The 20602-nt window shown below is 42.3% G+C and overlaps 1 protein-coding gene across 4 annotated transcripts in view; it reads right to left on the minus strand.

Moving 5' to 3' along the window:
* ctnna3 (catenin alpha 3) overlaps positions 1 to 20602 on the minus strand; it is a 1223202-nt gene that overhangs the window by 83605 nt on the left and 1118995 nt on the right. For all 4 annotated transcript variants that reach the window (XM_062977502.1, XM_062977500.1, XM_062977501.1 and 1 more), the window contains one exon: positions 11383 to 11564. In XM_062977502.1, the coding sequence (XP_062833572.1) occupies positions 11383 to 11564 (182 nt within the window). The remainder of the gene's footprint in view (positions 1 to 11382; positions 11565 to 20602) is intronic.

Here is a 20602-nt window from a genome sequence, read left to right on the forward strand (position 1 = left end):
TATTAATAATAGTTTTTATTTATTTTGTTTCAAGAGAATTGTGCAATAAATAAGTTTAAAAGTGATAAAATAAAGGAATCACAAGCAGCTAAAAAGTTTTAGACTAAAAGCAGGCAATAGTGACCACATTGTCCATAGCTTTAAACAACAACTACTCCATACATGAGGCAGGACATTGTGGGAAAGCATACATATGCGGAGTTGTTTGTTCTGCTCCACATTCACACAAGTTAGAGGATTCCTCCAGGTAGTGCCATCTTGCCAAGTTTTCTTTTGATCTGCCCATTCTGCTTCTGAGTCTGTTTAGGGACTTCCATTCTTGGTTTGCCCTTGGAGACACACCCTCAAGGGGGGGGCCATCCAGTTGGAATTGCCTGGTTTAGATGCCAAGAGGGATACCCTTGGTGTTGCTGGAGGAATATTCAGAGGAGTGGTGGTTCTCATGTAGATTTTCCTTGATTTGAGTCTAGTGGGAGGGAGCTGATAGTGATGCAGTGGATGGCTTTCACAATATTCAACCTTATTTCTCTAACAATTAGCAGCAACTTCTCATCGCATATGGGGAGGGGGGGGGCAATGCCAGCTAACTTGTAGAGTTTATCAACACATGTAGGTTTAAGTCTTCATGTGATTATTCTGCATGTTTCGTTCAGTACTATGTCCACTTCCTTTGCATGGGCAGACTTGTACCAGACAGTATAGGTGTACTCAGTAGTTGAGTAAGACACAGAAAGAGCTGCCCCGAAGACTGAATAAATCCAGTCGGGCGTCCCCTGGGCAATGTTTCCTGTAAACGGCTAATCTTTCCAGCCCAAAAGCATTGCTTTTTAAACATTAATAATAGTAATCCCAGCAAACAAAAAGAAAAGCCTCACTCTCAGAAAACTACTACTACCTAGTTACCTCTCCTCTAGAGTAGAAAGTAGAAACAGCTTTAAGGAAGCATTAAACCTGAAGCAGAAAGGTATGATGGGGATAAAGGCAGGCAGGGCCTGCAGTACAAATAAAAAGAAAAGACAGACCTTTGTAATGGAAACCCAGGGTAGGATAGCTCCAGGTCTCACTCTTCCTTCACAGTGGGAATTGGGAAGCCTCCTTAAAATGCCTGAATGGAAAGCTGTTTGTAGGGAGAGAGCACACGACTGCCACCTGTCTCCTCTAGAGTAGAAACAGCTTTAAGAAAGCCTTAGAATCATAGAGACTTTGTGGACCATCCAGTCCAACCTCCAGCCATGAAGCAGGAAAATCGTACCCCTGACAGATTAAATTCAGGTCTCCTCTACAGACCAAAGGGAAAGGGTTGCAGAAAGGGTGGTATCTTAACTGTGATGCTTTTAAATCCAGGTCTTAATGGATATAAGGACAAACGATGCCATTGCCTAAAATGATTGGAAGGGGAGTTCGGGGAGCCCCCCCCCCTGCCACCAATGGGCTATATCTAGCCGTATTTTTTGGCTGCAGTCCAAAAACTCCATCTGGCCGCAAACCTGTTTTCAGGAGGTGTGCGAAAGCGGATATGGGGGTCTACCAGTATCCTGCCAGCAGAAACAGATCAAGGTTCAGCCAAAATGCACAAGCCTAACAAGGACCTCATCACATGGAGATCTTTAATGTGGAGAATCTGTAGGGCAGTGGGGCAAACCATGGGGCAGCAGGGCAAATTTGTCACCCAGCGCCTGTATTGCAAGCATCACCCACTTGCCCATCACACACCGGAAAGCGTACCTCTCTGGCTAGCTCCAATGCTGTCCCCAGCATTTTCAATCTGAACATGGTTAGTCTCCTGTGGTCAGAGTTCCTCGACATAGAACACTTCACACACACAGCCAGCATGGAGCCCTACCAGAAGTAGCTTTGCATCATGTAATGAGATCTGATGGATTATGTGCTGGCTGTGTCGGTAGTGTTCTATGACGGTGAAATTTGGCAATAATAATAATAATAATAATAAAACTTTATTTATACCCCGCCACCATCTCCCCAACGGGGACTCGGGGCGGCTAACATGGGGCCATGCCCAGAGCAATACAATATAAAATATAAAAACAACATATCATAGCACCATTAAAAATACAATAAATAATAATAGGCATTACATCAAGAAATCAAAAAACAATAGAACAAGGGCAGGCCGTGTAAACACAGAGATAAAACCTAGAGTGAGAGGGACAGAGGGGTACTCCACTGCGGGCAGGGACATATGGAAGTGGGGTAATCTAGAGGATAGATGTTCGGGGTGGGAGTAACACAGAAATATATGACAGAAATTACTCACCGAAGGCACAGCGGAAAAGCCATGTTTTCAGGTCTTTCCTAAAAGCTAACAAAGTGGGAGCTTGCCTAATTTCAGTGGGTAGTGAATTCCACAGTCGGGGGGCCACAGCAGAGAAGGCCCTCTCCCTTGTACTCACAAGGCGGGCCTGGGATAACGACAGTGGTGATAAAAGGGCCTCCCCGGATGATCGTAAAGATCGGGCAGGTTTATGGAGGGAGATACGGTCACGGAGGTCACTGTGATGAGATTAAAACATGCTGTTTCACTGCAGCCCCCAGCATTCTTCACCATTGACTAATGCTAGTAAGGAGTGATGGATCATATATTCAAACTACATCTAGAGGGCCACACAGCCTCCAAGCCAGCCTCTAAGACTAGACCAAGGAATATAATTTATAGTTGCTTAGGGTGAATTTAAACCTTAGCTCAAGCATGATGCCTTGTCTCCCACCACCAGAAAACCAGCTTGTTATGGCAAACCAAATGGAGAACCTGGCTCATTAAAAATACATAATTTTGAAACATTGTTTGAAAGGAAGCTTTCCATAAACTAAAAACAAAAAATCAAATGAAAATGTAATAATTTAAGAAAACAGACAGAATGTTTGATTTTTAAAAAACTGATTTGCTGTTAACTATATGCTTAACTCATATTATAAATGTATAGTCAATTTTCCTCAGATGTTAGAATACGATGCATGCATGACACTTCACAAGTTAGACACTATTATTATTGATGCCAATATCCATTTAAAATCACAGCTGAATTCATGATGAACTGTAGACAGAATTCTTGTATTAAAGATATCCAAATATAAATTATATTCTGGTTACTCTCATCATTATGTATAAATATATTCTTCTATCAAATATCCCAGTAGGACTGGGGTACATATGATGAATGCATATGTGACCAGATTACAGAAACAGTAATAGCAGAAGTGATAGGGCATATATAATTAATACAGGATAGACACCAAACTATTTGTTCCTCTCTATGAAACCTTCAACTAAGAAATGGCCACATCAAATAGTCACATAATGCCCATTTTGTTTCATATTATTACATATATAGTAACAACATTGTAACAGACAGCTGCTTGCAGTCCAGCTAGACACAAGATTCCCATCAAATAAAAAAGAGTTTACCATCACTGCATTAAGACGGAATAGGCTTCTGTCATTACCAACACTATTCTGCACCAAGTCGATCAAAATAACTCATCCTGCATCTCAAAAGCAAAAGGGGCTATCACGTTATTGTGAACACTGACAGCCTTATAAACATTACTGCTGTACATCACAGTAACAGCCTATTATCAAGATAATCTTACTTATATGATACTAGCTGTGCCCGGCCACGCGTTGCTGTGGCGAAGTATGGTGGTATGGGAAATAAAGTATCGAGGAATTGGTGGTAGTTAAGGTCAAGGGTAAAGGTTTTCCCCAGACATTAAGTCCAGTCGTGTCTTACTCTGGAGGTTGGTGCTCATCTCCATTTCTAAGCCGAAGAGCCGGCGTTGTCCGTAGACTGCTCCAAGGTCATGTGAGATGACTACATGGAGCGGCGTTACCTTCCCGCCGGAGCAGTACCTATTGATGCACTCACATTTGCATGTTTTCGAACTTCTGGGTTGGCAGAAGCTGGAGCTAACAGTGGGGGCTCTCTCCGCTCCCCCAATTCAAACCTGTGGCCTTTCAGTCCAGAAGTTCAGCAGCTCAGCGCTTTAACACGCTGCGCTATCAGGGGATATTATTTCCTAAAGGTTGTGAATATACAATATTTCTGATTGGTTTTTTTTGTTTGTTGGAGGCAAGTATGAATGCTGCAATTAGGAAAAATGATTAGGATGTAATGGCCTTGCAGCTTTAAAGCCTGGCTGTTTCCTCCCTGAGTGAATTTTTTGTTGGGAGGTGTTAGCTGGCCCTGATTGTTTCCTGTCTGGAATTCCCTTGTTTTCAGAGTGGTGTTGTTTGCGATATTTTATGTGCTTCTACTGTCTGTGACCCTGAGAAAACAGAGGATTTTCCAGACTTTGATGATGGGAATACTTTGTTGGGAGGTGTTAGCTGGTCCTGATTGTTTCCTGTGTGGAATTCCCCTGTTTATTTACTGTCCTGGTTTTAGAGATTATATTGTTCTGCATTGCTCTATCTCAGTAATTATTTCATATTAAAGAAGAATCTCACTTATCCAACATTCGCTTATACAATGTTCTGGATTATCCAACACAGTCTGCCTTTTCATAATCAATGTTTTTGTAGTCAGTGTTTTAAATTCATTGTGATATTTTAGTGGCAAATTTGTAAATACAGTACAGTAGAGTCTCACTTATCCAACATAAACGGGCCGGCAGAACGTTGGATAAGCGAATATGTTGGATAATGAGGAATTAAGGATAACCCTATTAAACATCAAATTAAGTTATGATTTTACAAATTAAGCACCAAAACATCATGTTATACAACAAATTTGTCAGAAAAAGTAGTTGAGTACACAGTAATGCTATATAGTAATTACTGTATTTATGAATTTAGCACCAAAATATCACGATATATTGAAAGCATTGACTACAAAAATGTGTTGGATAATCCAGAACGTTGGATAAGCGAGTGTTAGATAAGTGAGAGTCTACTGTAAATACTACATAGCATTACTGCGCATGGAACTACTTTTTCTGTCAAATTTGTTGTATAATATGATGTTTTGGTGCTTAATTTGTATAACGATTACCTAATTTGATGTTTAATTGGCTTTTCCTGAATCCCTTCTTATTATCCAACATATTCACTTATCCTGCCGGCCTGTTTACGTTGGATAAGTGAGAGTCTACTGTATATTTCTAATCTTATATTATCTGCTCAGAACTGGATTATCTGAGGCCCCTTCTTCACAGCTGTATAAAATGCACACTGAAGTGGATTATATGGTAGTGCGGAGTCCAGATAATCCAGTTAAAGCAGATAATATAAGATTATAAATGGGTTATATAGCTGTGTGGAAGGGCCTTGAGTCTACACTGCCATATAATCCAGTGCAAATTAGATAATCTGTGGAAGAAGTCTAAGTGAGGCCTAACTCTGCCTGTCCCCTAACTGAAACCTGGCTGTCCCTTGGTTGCTAGGCAACCAAGTGGGCAGAGATTAGCCCTCTAAACTGGAGGCAATTGGATAAAAAAAATTATTGCTCTCCCTCTAATTAGGACTTTATTTTTCTTTTCTTTTTGTTGTATCAACCTTGAGGCGTGGATGATGGGTTGTGTTGTCAAATTTTGAGGTTGGGGGGCCTGTACTTTTGTTGTTTTGTGAATTGCCGTGATGCCATCACTCTTTTATATATATATAGATAGTTTTGTCCAAGGGGAGCTGTTTTTATATTCATTTCCCTCCACACTCCTGCTGTGGTTTAGTGTTTTATATTAGGAAAATCTTCCACAGAGGGTAAAATGTGTGTGCTCTATACAAATGTAAATATATTTAAAGTTAAACAAATTTAAATTTGTCCATTGTCCTGGTGTGAGATCAGAAGAGGCACAAGAAGGAAAGGTTCGATGCTTATTATTTTGGTAATGGATGGTTCCTTTTGTTGATTCAACAATTCCCAGCAACCACCTCGTATCCTCAGTGGCATAATGCCATTTATGTGGCTCACAAGATTGAAAAAAGGAGATAATGGGGTGTAGGTTATGTTTAAAATTAACATATCTCTGCCTACCCTGCCATCTACCAACAGTAGTAATGATTCACTGAAGTTCTATCCAGTGACTCATTACAACCCAACATTCTTAAATGTGAATGTGAAGCAATGAGACCCGTAATCCTATTTAGTTGCTGAGGTCAAGCCACTTTATTTACACACCTAAAATTAAGCAGATTTACATACACAGTCCTGTTTGCTGTTGGAGACAAATCAAAGACTTTCTCATTCTGTTTACTTGTTTACTTTAATAATTACAAACAATTTAGGTCTGTTATGTACATTGAAATGAGGGCGGGAATAGAAATTGAAAGTAGGAAGCTTGATGAAATTATCTTTCTCCCTCTTCTTTCTTCTTGATGTTAACTTTAAGAACCAGCTGGATCATGTGTGTGTTTGATATTCTGAAATGTCCAGTGACAGATTATTTTAGGAGGTGACTTTGTTTCTCGATAATAGTTATTTTGATTTCCTGCCATCAACAAAATGAATAAGATGGTAGGAACATGACGGCCAGTTCTCTCACACCAGAAGTGACTTGCAGTTTCTCAAGTTGCTTCTGACATGATAAAAAAAACCTATTATATATTGTTTGTGGTTTTTCTATACATTATAAATGTATTCTCAGTTTGCTTCTGACACTATAAATATATAATATATATGTAATACAACATATTCAGATCAGAAACAAGAGGAAACATATTTGTGCTGTGGATTTTGTTTAAAATACTTAAAGCATTGAATTGTGGTCCTCATACAGAGAAGCTATTTCTGACATAGTTTATTGCAAGTGAATTTGCTTGCTCCCACTGTGCATATATATTTCAGGGTAAGTTCACATGCTGACAAGTGTCCATTTAATTAGGGATGTGTCACACTGTGAAAATGCAATTCCTTGATCTCATTTTTCATATGTGTAGAGACCATACTGATGTATACACCTACGCATACACGTATCCTATGATAGGAAACAGACTAAACATAAGACAAAGTAGCATGAGCTACCCTGATCTCCCACATTGCAATTTCCTTTGCTCACTTGAAGGGTGACTTTCATGTCACACAACATATATCAAAGTGTGCAGTTCACTAAAAGAGGCTATAGTGATACATGACAACTTTGATAACATTAAAGAGAACCGATTCATTAATTGTCCCTAGAGTCATCAATGGTTACTATTCAGGATGCCTATGTGTCACCTATCAAGTTAGAGTCAGTGTGTCCCTATCTGATAGTTTCTGAGCAAAATAATATAGAAAGTACAGTTTGATTCATGTGTTGCTGGTGGGTTTTCCATACCCAAGTAATTGGTCACTGTATCAACAGATTGTTATGTTAATTTCACATGTCATAATTATAGTAATAAATTTTCAAAATGATGAACCCAATTTCAAAGTTGTGCTCTTTCCCTTAAATAAACAGCCTGTTTTCTCAAATTGTCTGTAGCAATGATGAATACTCTTTGACACTGGCCAGTCAGTGCCAAAACACAATTAAAACACATGCTACACCACAATTACAGATTCATTCTTGCTGAACTCCAGATCATAAAAGACTTACATCGTAAGGTAGCCATCTTACAATGGCTTACAGGGGCTGTTTCTGTATTGTGATGGGCACCTAACAGTAATCATTTGAAACTCTATTCCCCACCCTTTCAAGTGGTAAGAGTTTCATTCATAGGTGGATCATCGTTGCAGGGACATAGCGATATGAAATTGGATACATCTTTTTGAAACACCATATGCTATGATTTCACTTTAACCAGCATGGCTTCATCCTGTCAAATCTTTGAGATTGTAGTTTGGTGAAGCACTAGAGCTTTTTGGCTGATAATTGTAAATTCCTCTGTCATTTCACAGCTGAATAAAGATTTGGAGATCCAGCAGATCCCCTTTTTGTCCTATGAAAGGCTGTAGGGAAGCACAGGATTGACTGCTCAGGTGGCCTTTGCCGTCTTCCAATCTTCCCCTAGCTCTTTAATAGCTCTTGGGACCCTTCTATACAGGCCCTAAAGCATGGAAGAAACCAGGATAAAAAAAGGGGAGGGGGCTAAATGACTTTTAAGGGAAATGTGTACTTATTTGCATTAACAGCTGAAAAACACCTGCTAAAAAGGTGTACTTAAAACCAGATTTTGACCAAAAATGTGCATATTCACATGAGTATATTCCTGCAGTCAAGAAAAATACAATGTGCCCTCACTTTTTGTGGAGGTTAGGTTCCAGGCCTGCCTGCGAAAAGTGAAAAACCGTGAAGTAGTGGCAATCTATTTATTTCAATATATATAGCCCCTTTCCCTCCCTCCCTCCCTCTTTTCTTCTTTTAACGTACTGTACTGTGTTTCTTGTTGTTCCTGAGGTGATGAGGCGCAGGCAGGGCCTACTGGCCCTGCCTGCAGGCGGCTGAAGAGGAAGTGCGGGCTGGGTCACGTGCCTCAAACTGAGTCCTTTTGTGCCTGTGAGGGGAGGGTGGGCCGGATGGGGAAATCCGCGAAACAGCAAATCTGCGGAACCTGAACTGCAAATTAGCGAGGGAGCACTATATGTGGATTCATTCCTATACACTTGTGTGGACTGCTCCAGTGCATGTGCGCATTTTAAAATCACGAAACAGCTGATGAGGGCTGTAAGCAAATGAAGCCAGGGACACACAAGTGGCTACATGGATGCACAATTAGAAAGCAATTAAAATGAGAACTCTCTGCAACTATTCCTTTGTTCTGATGTTTATGAAATTTAATTTACAGGAGGGTGAAGAGAAAATCTGCTTGTTTACATCTTTAGATATTCGAATCAGAACATATGAAGTCCAGCACATCTCAGAGAGTATTTTTTTTTAAAAAAAAAAACATTGCAAGTAAGTTTCCACTGGATGTTCCCTGTCCATCTCACGGGTTTCTAAAATCCACTACAAAGGAAGGCGTTAGGATGCAGGGGCAGCATTTACTGGGACTGAGACCTCCATGTTTGTACTTGCTGTCAGGTAGTACTTTTTGCCCCATTTATTTGTCCTGGATTATGAAGCACCCTTGGAAGGAGTACCCAATCAGATGGATCAGGGAGGTGCTGAATCCCTCCATCTGCCATGACCATAGAAAATACACAATTACCTATTCTGAAAATGGAAGCAATTTCAATTCCATTACTGCAGTTGACCAGCAGTGTAAGCGGTGTGAAAGAGGTTCAAAGGATCTGTCTTCCAAAACTCTCTCTGGAGGAAGCTCTCTGGAGTTGGATCTCTTCTGTAGACTGCATATGCAGAGAAGGGCAGCATACTTGTTTTACTTTGTTTAAGTAGTAGGCTCTTTGTGGTGGATCTGTACTTTACAAAAACAGAGGTATGTTTGCATAGTGGCCAGGATACTATTGCAGGAGGAGTATAACATGCTTCAACAGTATAGGAATATGGTTTCAGTTCACTTTGTAATTTTCCTGAGGTGAACTGAAAATTAAGCATGAAATTATTCAGACAGAGAATCATCTTAATGATCTTTCCTTGGAGCTTTCAGAAGGAATATAGAAAGATTTTTCCATTTAGAATTCTTCTCTCCCAATATCAAAGGGAAATGAAGTGGCAATTAGAATCACGTGATTACATTTTCCTTTTACCAAAAAGATTTCATAAAGGCTGACATCTAAGCTGGATATGATTCAGAGAGCTACAGATGTGTTTCCAACAGATCTGAGTGATAAGGTTGCTCTGATATTTTGTTCTAACTGCAATTTTATAAATTATACAAAGGGTTAATATTTCAGTTACTCTGCACCATGAGTTGGTTGCCATGGAGAAGGGGGCGGAGCCAACTGGTTTAGCTGAAGAGAGAGCAGAATTTGGAGGGAAAATGCAGTCAGTCAGTCGGTGGTCAGCGAACCACAGGGAAGTCTGGGCTTTGTTGAAGCTCAGGGAAGGCTGATCCTAAGTTAGGGGATCAGGGATAAAATAAGTTTGGTGACTTATTTTACGGTAGCCTGTAATCAGAGGAATTGCAGTTAAGACTGATTCTCAGTTGGAGAATCAGGGTGGCTCAAAGGTTGGATTTGAGTCAGTTTAAAATAAGTTTGGTGACTTATTTTAAGGTGACCTGTTTCCAGATAAGGAACAGATAGTCTGTGACTGAAATTCACAGGGAAACTGCAGGTTTAGGCAGTAGAGAAAGAAGTGACATTTTAGGAAGTTTGGAACACGTCAATATAACTTTGCAACTGTTCAGCAACGTGCCTCAAACAAGAAGAAAAGTCATTGTAACCATCAAGCCTGTGCCTAAATAAATGTGATTTTTATTCCTTCAAACATCTTAGTCTCTGTCATATATACACACATTAAGAATAAACAACAAGAAGAAAGAAAAACAAAAGTCTCCTCTCTAGGTATCTAGTGGCTACATATTCCTATAGTGGTGGCAAGAGTTGATAATCCCCTTAACATCTGGTGGCCGCATCATAAAGATTTTTACCTCTGGTGGCAGCGTAAATAAACATCTTTAATAAGTGGTGGCAGCGGATATATAAAATATATAATAATAACCTCTATAATTTAGTGGCAGCTTTTAAATAAAAACAACCTCCATCTCCACATCTCTGCAATTGGTATAAGAGGTGGGATTAAAAAGTAATCTCCTCTGCATGAGATCTTTACAGTTGGCAAGTGGGTTGATTGATACCAAGATCATGAGATCAAAGAAGATTCCATCAGCAAATGGACACAGATTGCATACCTCCCACCTTGCACAAACAGATATTAGATTGACAGTGAACATTTATTTTGCTTGTATAGATACACTCTGATACAAAAGCATTTTGCAAAAGACTAACGTAGTATAAAAAAAATGAAAGAAATATGAAAAATAGGTGAAAGAAATAGATGAGGGAGCTCATCTATCCAACAGTCCAAATTGTTCTTTGCCTCCTCTAGAAGCCCTGGGAATTCTAGACTTCAGTTAAGAGATTTTTTTGTTTTCACCATATTTTCGCCATGAAATTGTTGTATATTTCTACTACAGATAGGCCCAAAATCCACAATGAAAAACCAAAGCTGCATTAGTTCAAGCCATTTTCCTATGAAGGAATTCTTAACCGTAAGACTTCACTCCCATTAGGTCATTTCGTTGTTTAACAGAGCTAAAAGGATCACCCAGAGAGAATGACTCCAAGCAAAAGAGAAGGAAAACAAAGAGAAGATAAACATGCATCACATTGCTTCTCCCCCAGCCAAGCACAGTACAGTTGTTTAAACATTATTTTTGGCAGTTCAATATTTCTCACATAATGCTTCCATTTTCAGATATATTTATTGTGACAGTCACTTGTCACCTGTCATTGTAAAGGCTTTTTGTGTCTTTCCATTTCAAATGTGACAATTGCTTCTAGCCCTTACAAACATTGGAAGGGGGGGATCCTGCATAATTACCTTGTGAAGTCTGTCATCTCCATCATAATTACACACATTCGTTTAGCCAAAACGATGATGTCATTGCTGGTATCGTCCCATATTTCAATCTCTGCATCAAGCTTACTCTTGACTTTCTTAAAGTCAGCCACTTGTTCGGCAATCTTTTCTCTCTCAGCCTCTGGCAACTGAGTCATTTTTGCCTGCAATGGGAGATAATTTTATTTGTAAAAGATCTGTCTTGGTCAGAGGGTATCCTCTTTTTGTGGAGGCAAATGGACATTAACAAATGACTGCTCTGAATAAGATGCCTTTCTAAAACAACAGCTGAGATCTCCATATCTCTGGGCCATTAAGGCTAGCTAGGCCTGCATTAGGAATTTAACTGCTGCATTACTGAATATTGTATGCTGTTGTTGTTGTTGTTATCTTATTTCTTACCCACCTCTTCTCGTGGCTTGAGGCAGGTTACAGAACAATCATAACACATAAACACTGCAAAAACACCTCAAATACACATATTAAAAGGCATATCTATAAAAGTTACACACCAAAACCTATCTCTATAAAATACATATTAAAATACACAAAACAGAGATTAAACAAAAACACACATTTTAAAGTTATGCTTAATGACTGTCTGGGTAGACAGAAGAGATATGTTTTTACATAGTTTTTAAATTCCAACAGTTCATTTAGCTGTCTGAATTCTTCTGGCAGGTTGTTCCACAATCTTGGGGCAACCAATGAAGAGGTCTTCTGGGTGGTGGTTGCCAGTCGGGTTTTGGCTGATTGGAGCAGATGTCCCTCAGAGGATCATAGTTGTTGGGGCAGATTGTAGAGAAAAAGGTTATTCTTTAGGTAACCTGGACACAAACTATGCAGGGCTTTAAAGGTCAAAAACAACACTTTGTACTTTGCCCAAAAACTAATTGGCTGCCAGAGAGATAAATATAATCCCTGTTACATCTTCAGAAAAAATCAAGGACCCTTTCACACTACACAGCTATAGCACTATGATTCCACTAAGGATCCTAGAATATCCTGGGGCTTCTAGTTTGAAAAGGCAGTTGACAATTCTAAATACAGTATGATCTCACCATTAACTGGGGATACATCATAAGACCTCTTGTGGATACCTGAAGCCATGAATAATCATGAACCCTATGTTTTGACTCTATTTGAGCTGGAAGCATACCACAGAATAGGACTGAAAGATTTGCTTCCTCATCACACTTAGAGCATGAATCCACTTTAAATCCAGTTTCTGTATACTGCAGAATTCTGGGGTTTGTAGTTTGGTGAGGCTCTGAACCTGTCATGCTGAGCTGTTTAAAGCCCCCTCTCTAAGTGGATTTAAAGTGGATCCAAGCTCTAGTGTGATGAGGTCCCTAGAGAGGCTCACAAACACCATTGGGAAGGAATAGGTTTGGAGCATTGGTAAGGGAAATGGATTGCACTGTATCCTTCCCCAAAATATAAACCAAGACTCCATAGAACGGAGCCATAACTATCAAAGTGCATACTGTGCTTTAGTGGTATAGTTGGAAAGAGGCCCAAAGCCAGAACTAGGACAGTGGAAAAAAAGTGAATCCTATTTCCCATGCTATTGTACTGATGAATCTGTCTAACTGACTGCCTCTCTCTTGCACACACACACACAGATATTTATTACAGCAAGACAGGTGCTAGCAATACTGTATTAGATTTTGAGATCTCATTGAATCTATGCTATCCTTTCTAAAAACAATTTAAATATGGACCTGACATACTAAGACCAGAATATATATTGCATAAGACTGCTGCCTTGAATTCTATGTAGTGTAAAAGGTAGGACATAAAACTAAACTAAACAAAAGGAAGGCTCCACTTACAGGTAAACTTTTCCATCTTGAGCAATATTGGAAGGGAAAGGGAAGAATGCAATGATCACTGGATTATGCTCACCATGTTTTTTTTCCTATTTTGCCAAGTAAGAATAGCTCTTTAAGTGTCTGCTATAAAGGCACAAATCAGGTTAAGGAATGAAATATGGATAAACTGTTCAGTCATTCTGAAGGCCAATGTTCTATTATTCCTTCTATTTATGCTTCAATTTCCAGGAATTGCCTGGAAGCCTGTATTTAGAGTTCTTTTTAATGATAGCCAGCCTCTGCACAGCTGTCAAGGATTATACCATCTGCCTTGCCAAAAGGCGGTCAAGATAAATGCTTGAGGAGGGATCATTCTCAAACTGCAATAGGAAAACCCCCAAATTTAAAATAAATAAATAAAATTCTAATGACTGCCATGTTCAGGACTGAGAAGGTAGCCTAAAGGAATCAATTCACTTGAGTAGCCATCATGGGATGCATTAAATGTTTCACAATCTGGAAGAAAACCATTGAATAAGGACATAAGCTGACCCTCATTTCTGTTATTACATTTACCACAGTCAAATAGTGATCTTAGTCCTTTGGTTGGCATTTTCCCAAAATCTCCCATTTAACCAAATAGTTGCTCTCCAAAGCAAAATTAAGCACAGTGTTGTCTTAATGAACAGCTCCCTGAATATCTTCTCCCAGTGGTCTTGGGATCTTCAGGAAAATAGATGGCTGTAGCGGTTTAAATATCAGGCATTGAGCAAGTGAAGATTTACTTTCCCCATATCACATCATAGATTTTGGGGAAGGAGTCCCAGTCAGGAGATGCTCCTCAGGGAGCAAAGAAAGCTCAAAAAAAGTGGAAAGAACAATAAATCCCCCTATACTAGTGGACCTTGTGCACAGAGCATAGGAACTGTGCACAACTTGGCAATAGGAAGAGGCAGAAATTAAATAGCCTAAATCTCTTTGAGCTACAGATAGGTTTTTAGTAGCTCACTGCAGGGTTGTGAGAAGGTGTCTTTCCTTCAGAAAAAGCAGCAAAGTGAAATAGACTTGATTTCTCTGCTTCCCCTCAGCATGGTGGCAAGTTGCAGTTATTTTCTGAGGAAAGTAAGAAGTGCCTCAGCTGGTCTTCCTTTTCTTTGCTTCTGAGTTGTCTCTATCATTTCCTTCTCCTGCAAAGGAAAAAAAACTGCCAACTCAGTGCCATTCTTTCCCCTCACTTAGTTTTTCTATGAACACAATAACTTAATGATGAAGCTATATTTATCCCTCACAAATGAGGGAAAGAATAGCAGGATGCTTATGGTTTTTTCCACCAGAGGAGAAGGAGATGACAGAGGCAACCCAGAGGCAAAGAAAAAGGAATGGCTCCTCACAAGCAAACAGTGTGGAGTTGTTGATTTTGCTGCTGGATGAGAAGGAGATGAGAGAGGCAAAAAGAAAGGAAGAGTGGCAAATGGAAGAACCGAGGCTCTTCTTTACCGCGTCCTTCTCCCTCAAAAACGGCCAATCTAATGTTAAATTTGAATATAACCTAAAGCCTAAGATTCCAACCTCCCTGAAAATAGGTTCAGTATCCCTTAAAATTTCATCCCCACTCCTCACCGTTCCAACTTCAGTACAACAACCTCTGCAGGTTGTGTTTCCAACATTTTACTGGATCTATTGGTGGTGCCCCTTTGTCACAAGTTAGTTGGTAACTTTGGTGAAAACAGAAAGAAAACATGTAGAAATAAAACACTTGCAGGAGGGAATAGTGGGTTATGATTGTACTCTGCTGTACAGCTGTACATGTGATTCCCCTCTCTGGACCTCATCACATTGATGAGGAGTAGCGGGGTGATTTGCCAGCCTCTGTGGCAAATTTGCAGGGTAACGGGGCAATTTTGTCAACCCACCTCAAGCCGCTATGACGCTTCCCCATTACATGTGGGAAAACATCACCACACAGTTTTGGAAAATACCTTTTAGAGAAGAGCCAAAAACCCTTTAGAGTAGAGTCTTCTCTTGTGGTATACAACCAGATATAATTATGCAAGGCAATGGTTTCAACTGTTAGACTGAATAACCTGTTATCTCTGATCTGTTAGGAACACAGAGATTTGCCAATGCATAAAAAATTGCAGAGCTTTAGAAGTGCCCAAAAAGGTACTCTCCCATAAAACAACTTGTTTTATATCATGCACTGAAGAGACAAAAATGAAGGAGACCTGGATCAAAATAACTTATTTGGATTACTCACAATCTTCTTGTGTTCAGCATACACAAGTACAAAAACTTATTAGTCCTGTTTCAAATATGTTTGAGATAATTCATCTGGCTAGGGCATCTCTCTTATAGCAAAACAGCTAACTTCCGGTCACATAGTCGAAAGGAGAGAGAGAAAAAGTATGTGATGTGCAGCCCCTTTTGTAACATCTCAGGAACCACAGAGAAAGGAAGCTGCATACCAGAACATACAGGAAACAGTAAGCAACAGGATCATAGATAAACAGTAGGCTTGCTCAAATAATTCGTTTTCCCCGTTTACCGTTATTGATTCGTTATTTTCGTTTGTTTTGAAGCAATATTGAACCTTGGTTGTCCACACGCCTGGATATCGCGGTTTCGAACCGCGATTGGCCGTTTTCCGTTATGGCGCCTTTTTTTTCGTTTTTAAAAAATGCTTTGGCAAATCATCCAAACTTGTTTAAGTCCACTGGGGCAATCTAGTGTGTTGTTTGCACCTTGTAGCCAATCAGAGAGCACGTTTAACCAGGGGGAGGGGCTGGTAGGACGTCCTTAATGAAAACAGCGTGCACACGCCTCGTGGCTCAGTCGCACTGGGAATTTTGGAGAGGGTGGAAGGGAGATTTTGGTGCAGGCACTGGCAGGCAGGAAAGATTGCTGCGTCACAGCATGGCTGTGTGAAGACCGGGAGAAAAGGTGGGGTGGCTGGCTGAGTTTGGGTGGTGTGTGTTAGTTGGGTCTTTCTTTTTCTTTTGTTTTTGCAAAGGGCTGTCCTGTGGGTGTTTTTTTTCCTGGCGCCATTTTTCTTCTTGCGGGCGGGGTGGGCTTTCTCCTTTCTTTTTTCCACGCAAAAGTGTTTTTTGGAAACAAGGGATCCGAGCCAGGGACGCTTCCTGATAATCCAAAGCCAAGTTTGGGAAAGAGTTGCATATCCCATACTTCCCTGTACAAAATACAACTCCTTTTGGGGAAAGAAGGGGGTGCAAATATCAGCAGAGGCAGAGACACGAGACATCTTGCGACCTCGGGGTTGAGCTCTCACATGAAGCGACACCATCCCTCCATTTCGCTAGGAGGGGGAACTGCAAGCCCTTCCAGTGGCAGCCTTAGCACGCAAAGTTCTCCTGGTGAAGATGGTGGAAGGCGGACACAGTCCACCTTGGAGGATTGGGCCATTCCATTACCCAGAAAGAAAACGGGGGAAACATTACTCACACCCCAGCAGATAACCCAAACTGTGGGAGAGATGATTGCCCTAGATCACCATCCCTTCCGCCTGGTAGAACAAGAAGGCTTCGTACGCCTTATGAAACGACTGTGCCCCCGCTACAAAATCCCCTCCCGTCACACCTTTTCCAGAAAAGTAATCCCCGGCTTGTACGAGGGCTGTAAGGAACGCATTATCCAGATGTTGCGTACCGCCATGGGAGGACACATCCATTTTACCTCTGATATTTGGTCAAGCTTGGGAGGAGGCCACTCCTACCTCTCTCTCACGGCACATTGGTGGGAGAAGGAAGGCACTATGGATACATCCCATCGTTGGGCACTCCTCGCATTGGAGGTAGTTGATCGTGATCACAAGGCAGAGACCATCTGCAACTATCTGGAAAACATGATGGGGGAATGGATGCAGTGTAGGCCGGAAGAAATGAGGAGGGGCTTTATGGTGACGGACGCTGGTAAAAATATGATCAAAGCGGTTGAAAGTGCCGGGTTTCAGAATGTGTCCTGCATGGCCCACTTGCTTCACAATACCGTCAAGGAAGGTTTAAAGAGCCAGGAAGAGCAGTCGGCCAGCAACACAAACATCTCCCTGCTGATCGAGCGCTGTAGAAAGATCGCGGGCTACTTCCACCGGAGCATCAAGGCAGCCCGGCAGCTGAGAGACAGGCAGAGCCTTGAAGGCCTCCCGCAGCACAAGCTGCTCCAGGACGTCTCGACTCGGTGGAATTCAACCTTAAAAATGCTCGAACGCATGGTCGAGCAGCAGAAGGCGGTACACGGCATCTCCCTCACTTTGGTTGCGCCTGTTAGCAAGCTTGTTCCAACTAAGCAAGAGTGGGACACCATCTCCCAGCTAGTAGACGTACTAAAGCCATTCAAACATGCCACTGAGACCCTTTCGGAATCAAAAGCCCTTCTGAGCCAGGCAGTGCCCATGGTCTTGAGGCTAAGGAGGCACCTAGAAAGGCTTGGGGCCGGTCGAACACTGGACTCCCTGGCTGGACCGCTGACACCGCCGGTCCAGGAGGTGGTGAGGAGGTTGTCCTTTGCTGTACGGAAACGCCTAGAGCCACTTCTTTCCAGCAAGGTCCATATGCTGGCGGCCTTGTGTGATCCACGGCTAAAGTACAACGTCTGCCCAAAAGACTTTACCGTGTGGAAGGCCCAACTTGTTGACCTTGTGAGGGAGGTCTTTGCTGCCAGGGTTGAGGAAACGGGCACAGCGGCCCCTCTTCCAGAAATGCCTGTCACCCCCAGCACTAGCGCTAGTGGCGAGACTGAAAGTCCCGGGGAGCCGGTAGGGGGTTGCCGTAGGGATACGGATCTCCAGCCGCGAACAGGAAACGTTTTCTTTGCAGAGACGGTGGCCATACTTGCCTGCTCTGAAGAATCCTCTTTGCTGGCTTCTGCTCAAAAGGTAGACTCGGCCGAATGCTCGGTCAACAGATACTTTGAGGAGCCTCCTGAGATAATTTCTTGTGATCCATTGTCCTATTGGGCTTCACGTGAACACATGTGGCCGGATCTGTCGCACGTAGCCCGCCAGTTCCTCAGCTGTCCTCCCACCAGCGTCCAGAGCGAAAGGGTCTTCAGCCTAGCGGGAGATGTAGTCACGCCCCACCGCAGCTTGCTGGACCCTCAAAAAGTTGAGAAACTTGTTTTCCTGAAGGCCAACCTTCCTGTGTTGAATTTCCCAGATTTGGATTTTGAGACCGACTGCTCCTAGAGCAACAGTTCTCCTCCTTTAAGCAACTCTGCTTCAGAGTAAGTTTGGCCAATTTTTTGGGCGGCCGGGCGGGGGGGGTGGCCCCTTTGGACTCTGTCCAACAACTCTCTCCTCTATCCTACAATGCTTTCCTCTCTCTTTTCCCTTCCTTTCTCCTCTTTTTCATCACTCAACGTTGCCCACTGTCGTTTTTGGGTTCATCCATCTCAAGGGGCCGTTTCCCGAATCAGTGAATCATGGAATCATAGAAAAGTAGAGTTGGAATAGAACTCATGGGCCATCGAGTTCTCCCCCAAGACAGACGCAGGAAGTTTCATTCAAAGCATCCCCGACAGATGGCCATCGAGCCTATGCTTAAAAGCTTCAAAAGAAGGGGCCTCCAACACAGTCCGGGGGAGACAGTTCCACTGCCGAACAGCCATCGCGGAGAGAAGTATCTTTCATTTGTCCCTGTTGAACTTAATATACTTTTGGCCCATCTCTGTATTCGGAAGTTACAAAACGTTTTCTCTCCTGTAATACTGACTCTGTAGAGGTAGAAGGATATTCTGTGGAAAATTAGTCCATAAAAGCCAAGGTAGGAAATGCTTCCTCTTTGTGTTCTGTTCGGATTTCATTCAATTCCCTTTTTTTTGGGGGGGGGGGGGGGGGGCAAAAAATATTTCCATCATGAGCCATGACTGTTAGGTCTTCTCCAGATCCTCGCAGTTCCTGTACAGAAAGAGCACTGTTATATTTGATGTGGATACTTCAGATAATCATTTTAGGTGTAGGATTACGCCAGACTCTCACTTTACAGAGGTATCTGTCCATCTGAACCTTTGAGGATGTCTTTATCCGCTGGGATTACTACACCTCGACCTTGGCCATAAATTCTCTAAATTTTCATCTTTCACTGTCCCATCGGCTTGAGCGGGTGTGGTCGCCGCAGTGGCCATGGGACGGCCGCCTTTGGGTCCCCTAGCCCTCTGCACACTTACTCGGAGGGTGCCTTTATAACTCGGAGGGGGGAATCATCAAAGACAGTGGGACACCTCCGCCTTTGCCAGCATTTCTCCAAATGGTTGTCTAGTGTCCCTTCTCCTTTATATGCCGTGGTCTACGCTGTGGTCGTTAAACGGCCGCTTTTGGGTCCCCTCCCCCTTTGACCTGGCATGCAGAGGGTGCCGTTCCCCCTTCAGGACGTGTGCCTTGCGGCTGCTTTCAATGTGTGGGCGCAGGTTACGCCGAGTGGGAATTGCCTTTTGCTGGCTTGTTGGTAAAACGATAGAAGAGGTACACGCCCTTCCCCTTGGGTGGTGGGGTGTTGGTGTGGGTAGAGGCTAAAGTCGCAAAAACAGAAAACTTTGTGGGAGGGCCGGGCCGAACTCTCAGGGATGCATGCCGGCCAACTGTGGCCGGCTCAGGGTGGGGTCTTTGCTGCCCTTTGTTTTTTTCCTTACTTTTCTTTTCTTTTTGCTGCCTCGCGGACTACGTGACGCCAGACTCTAACTTTACAGAGGTATATGCCGTTCCCCCTTCTGGGCGTGTGCCTTTGCGGCTGCTTTCAATGTGTGGGCGCAGGTTACGCCGAGTGGGAATTGCCTTTTGCTGGCTAGTTGGTAAAACGATAGAAGAGGTACACGCCCTTCCCCTTGGGTGGTGGGGTGTTGGTGTGGGTAGAGGCTAAAGTCGCAAAAACAAAAAACTTTGTGGGAGGGCCGGGCCGAACTCTCAGGGATGCATGCCGGCCAACTGTGGCCGGCTCAGGGTGGGGTCTTTGCTGCCCTTTGTTTTTTCTTCTTACTTTTCTTTTCTTTTTGCTGCCTCGCGGACTACGTGACGCCAGACTCTAACTTTACAGAGGTATATGCCGCTCCCCCTTCTGGGCGTGTGCCTTTGCGGCTGCTTTCAATGTGTGGGCGCAGGTTACGCCGAGTGTGTCAAGACCCAGGCTGCAGAGCACCAATAACCATACACAGAGGCCAGAATCTATCTAATATCTTTATTGAAGGAGTATATAAAGTTAATAAAAACAAGTGTAGAAAATAGTCCAGAATTAGACCTTTCAGGAAAGGTCAAAATTAGTCCAAAGAAACAATGTCCAATATGAAATATTAAGGTCCAAAGTTGTAATCCAATAACCGAAACACTCACTTTGCCAGGCAAAGTGAGGGGAGATGACAAGGTCCTTTAGTCCATAAAACTTGAG

Source organism: Anolis carolinensis, chromosome 3, assembly GCF_035594765.1.
Source record: "Anolis carolinensis isolate JA03-04 chromosome 3, rAnoCar3.1.pri, whole genome shotgun sequence".
Classification (NCBI taxonomy): Eukaryota; Metazoa; Chordata; class Lepidosauria; order Squamata; family Dactyloidae; genus Anolis; species Anolis carolinensis.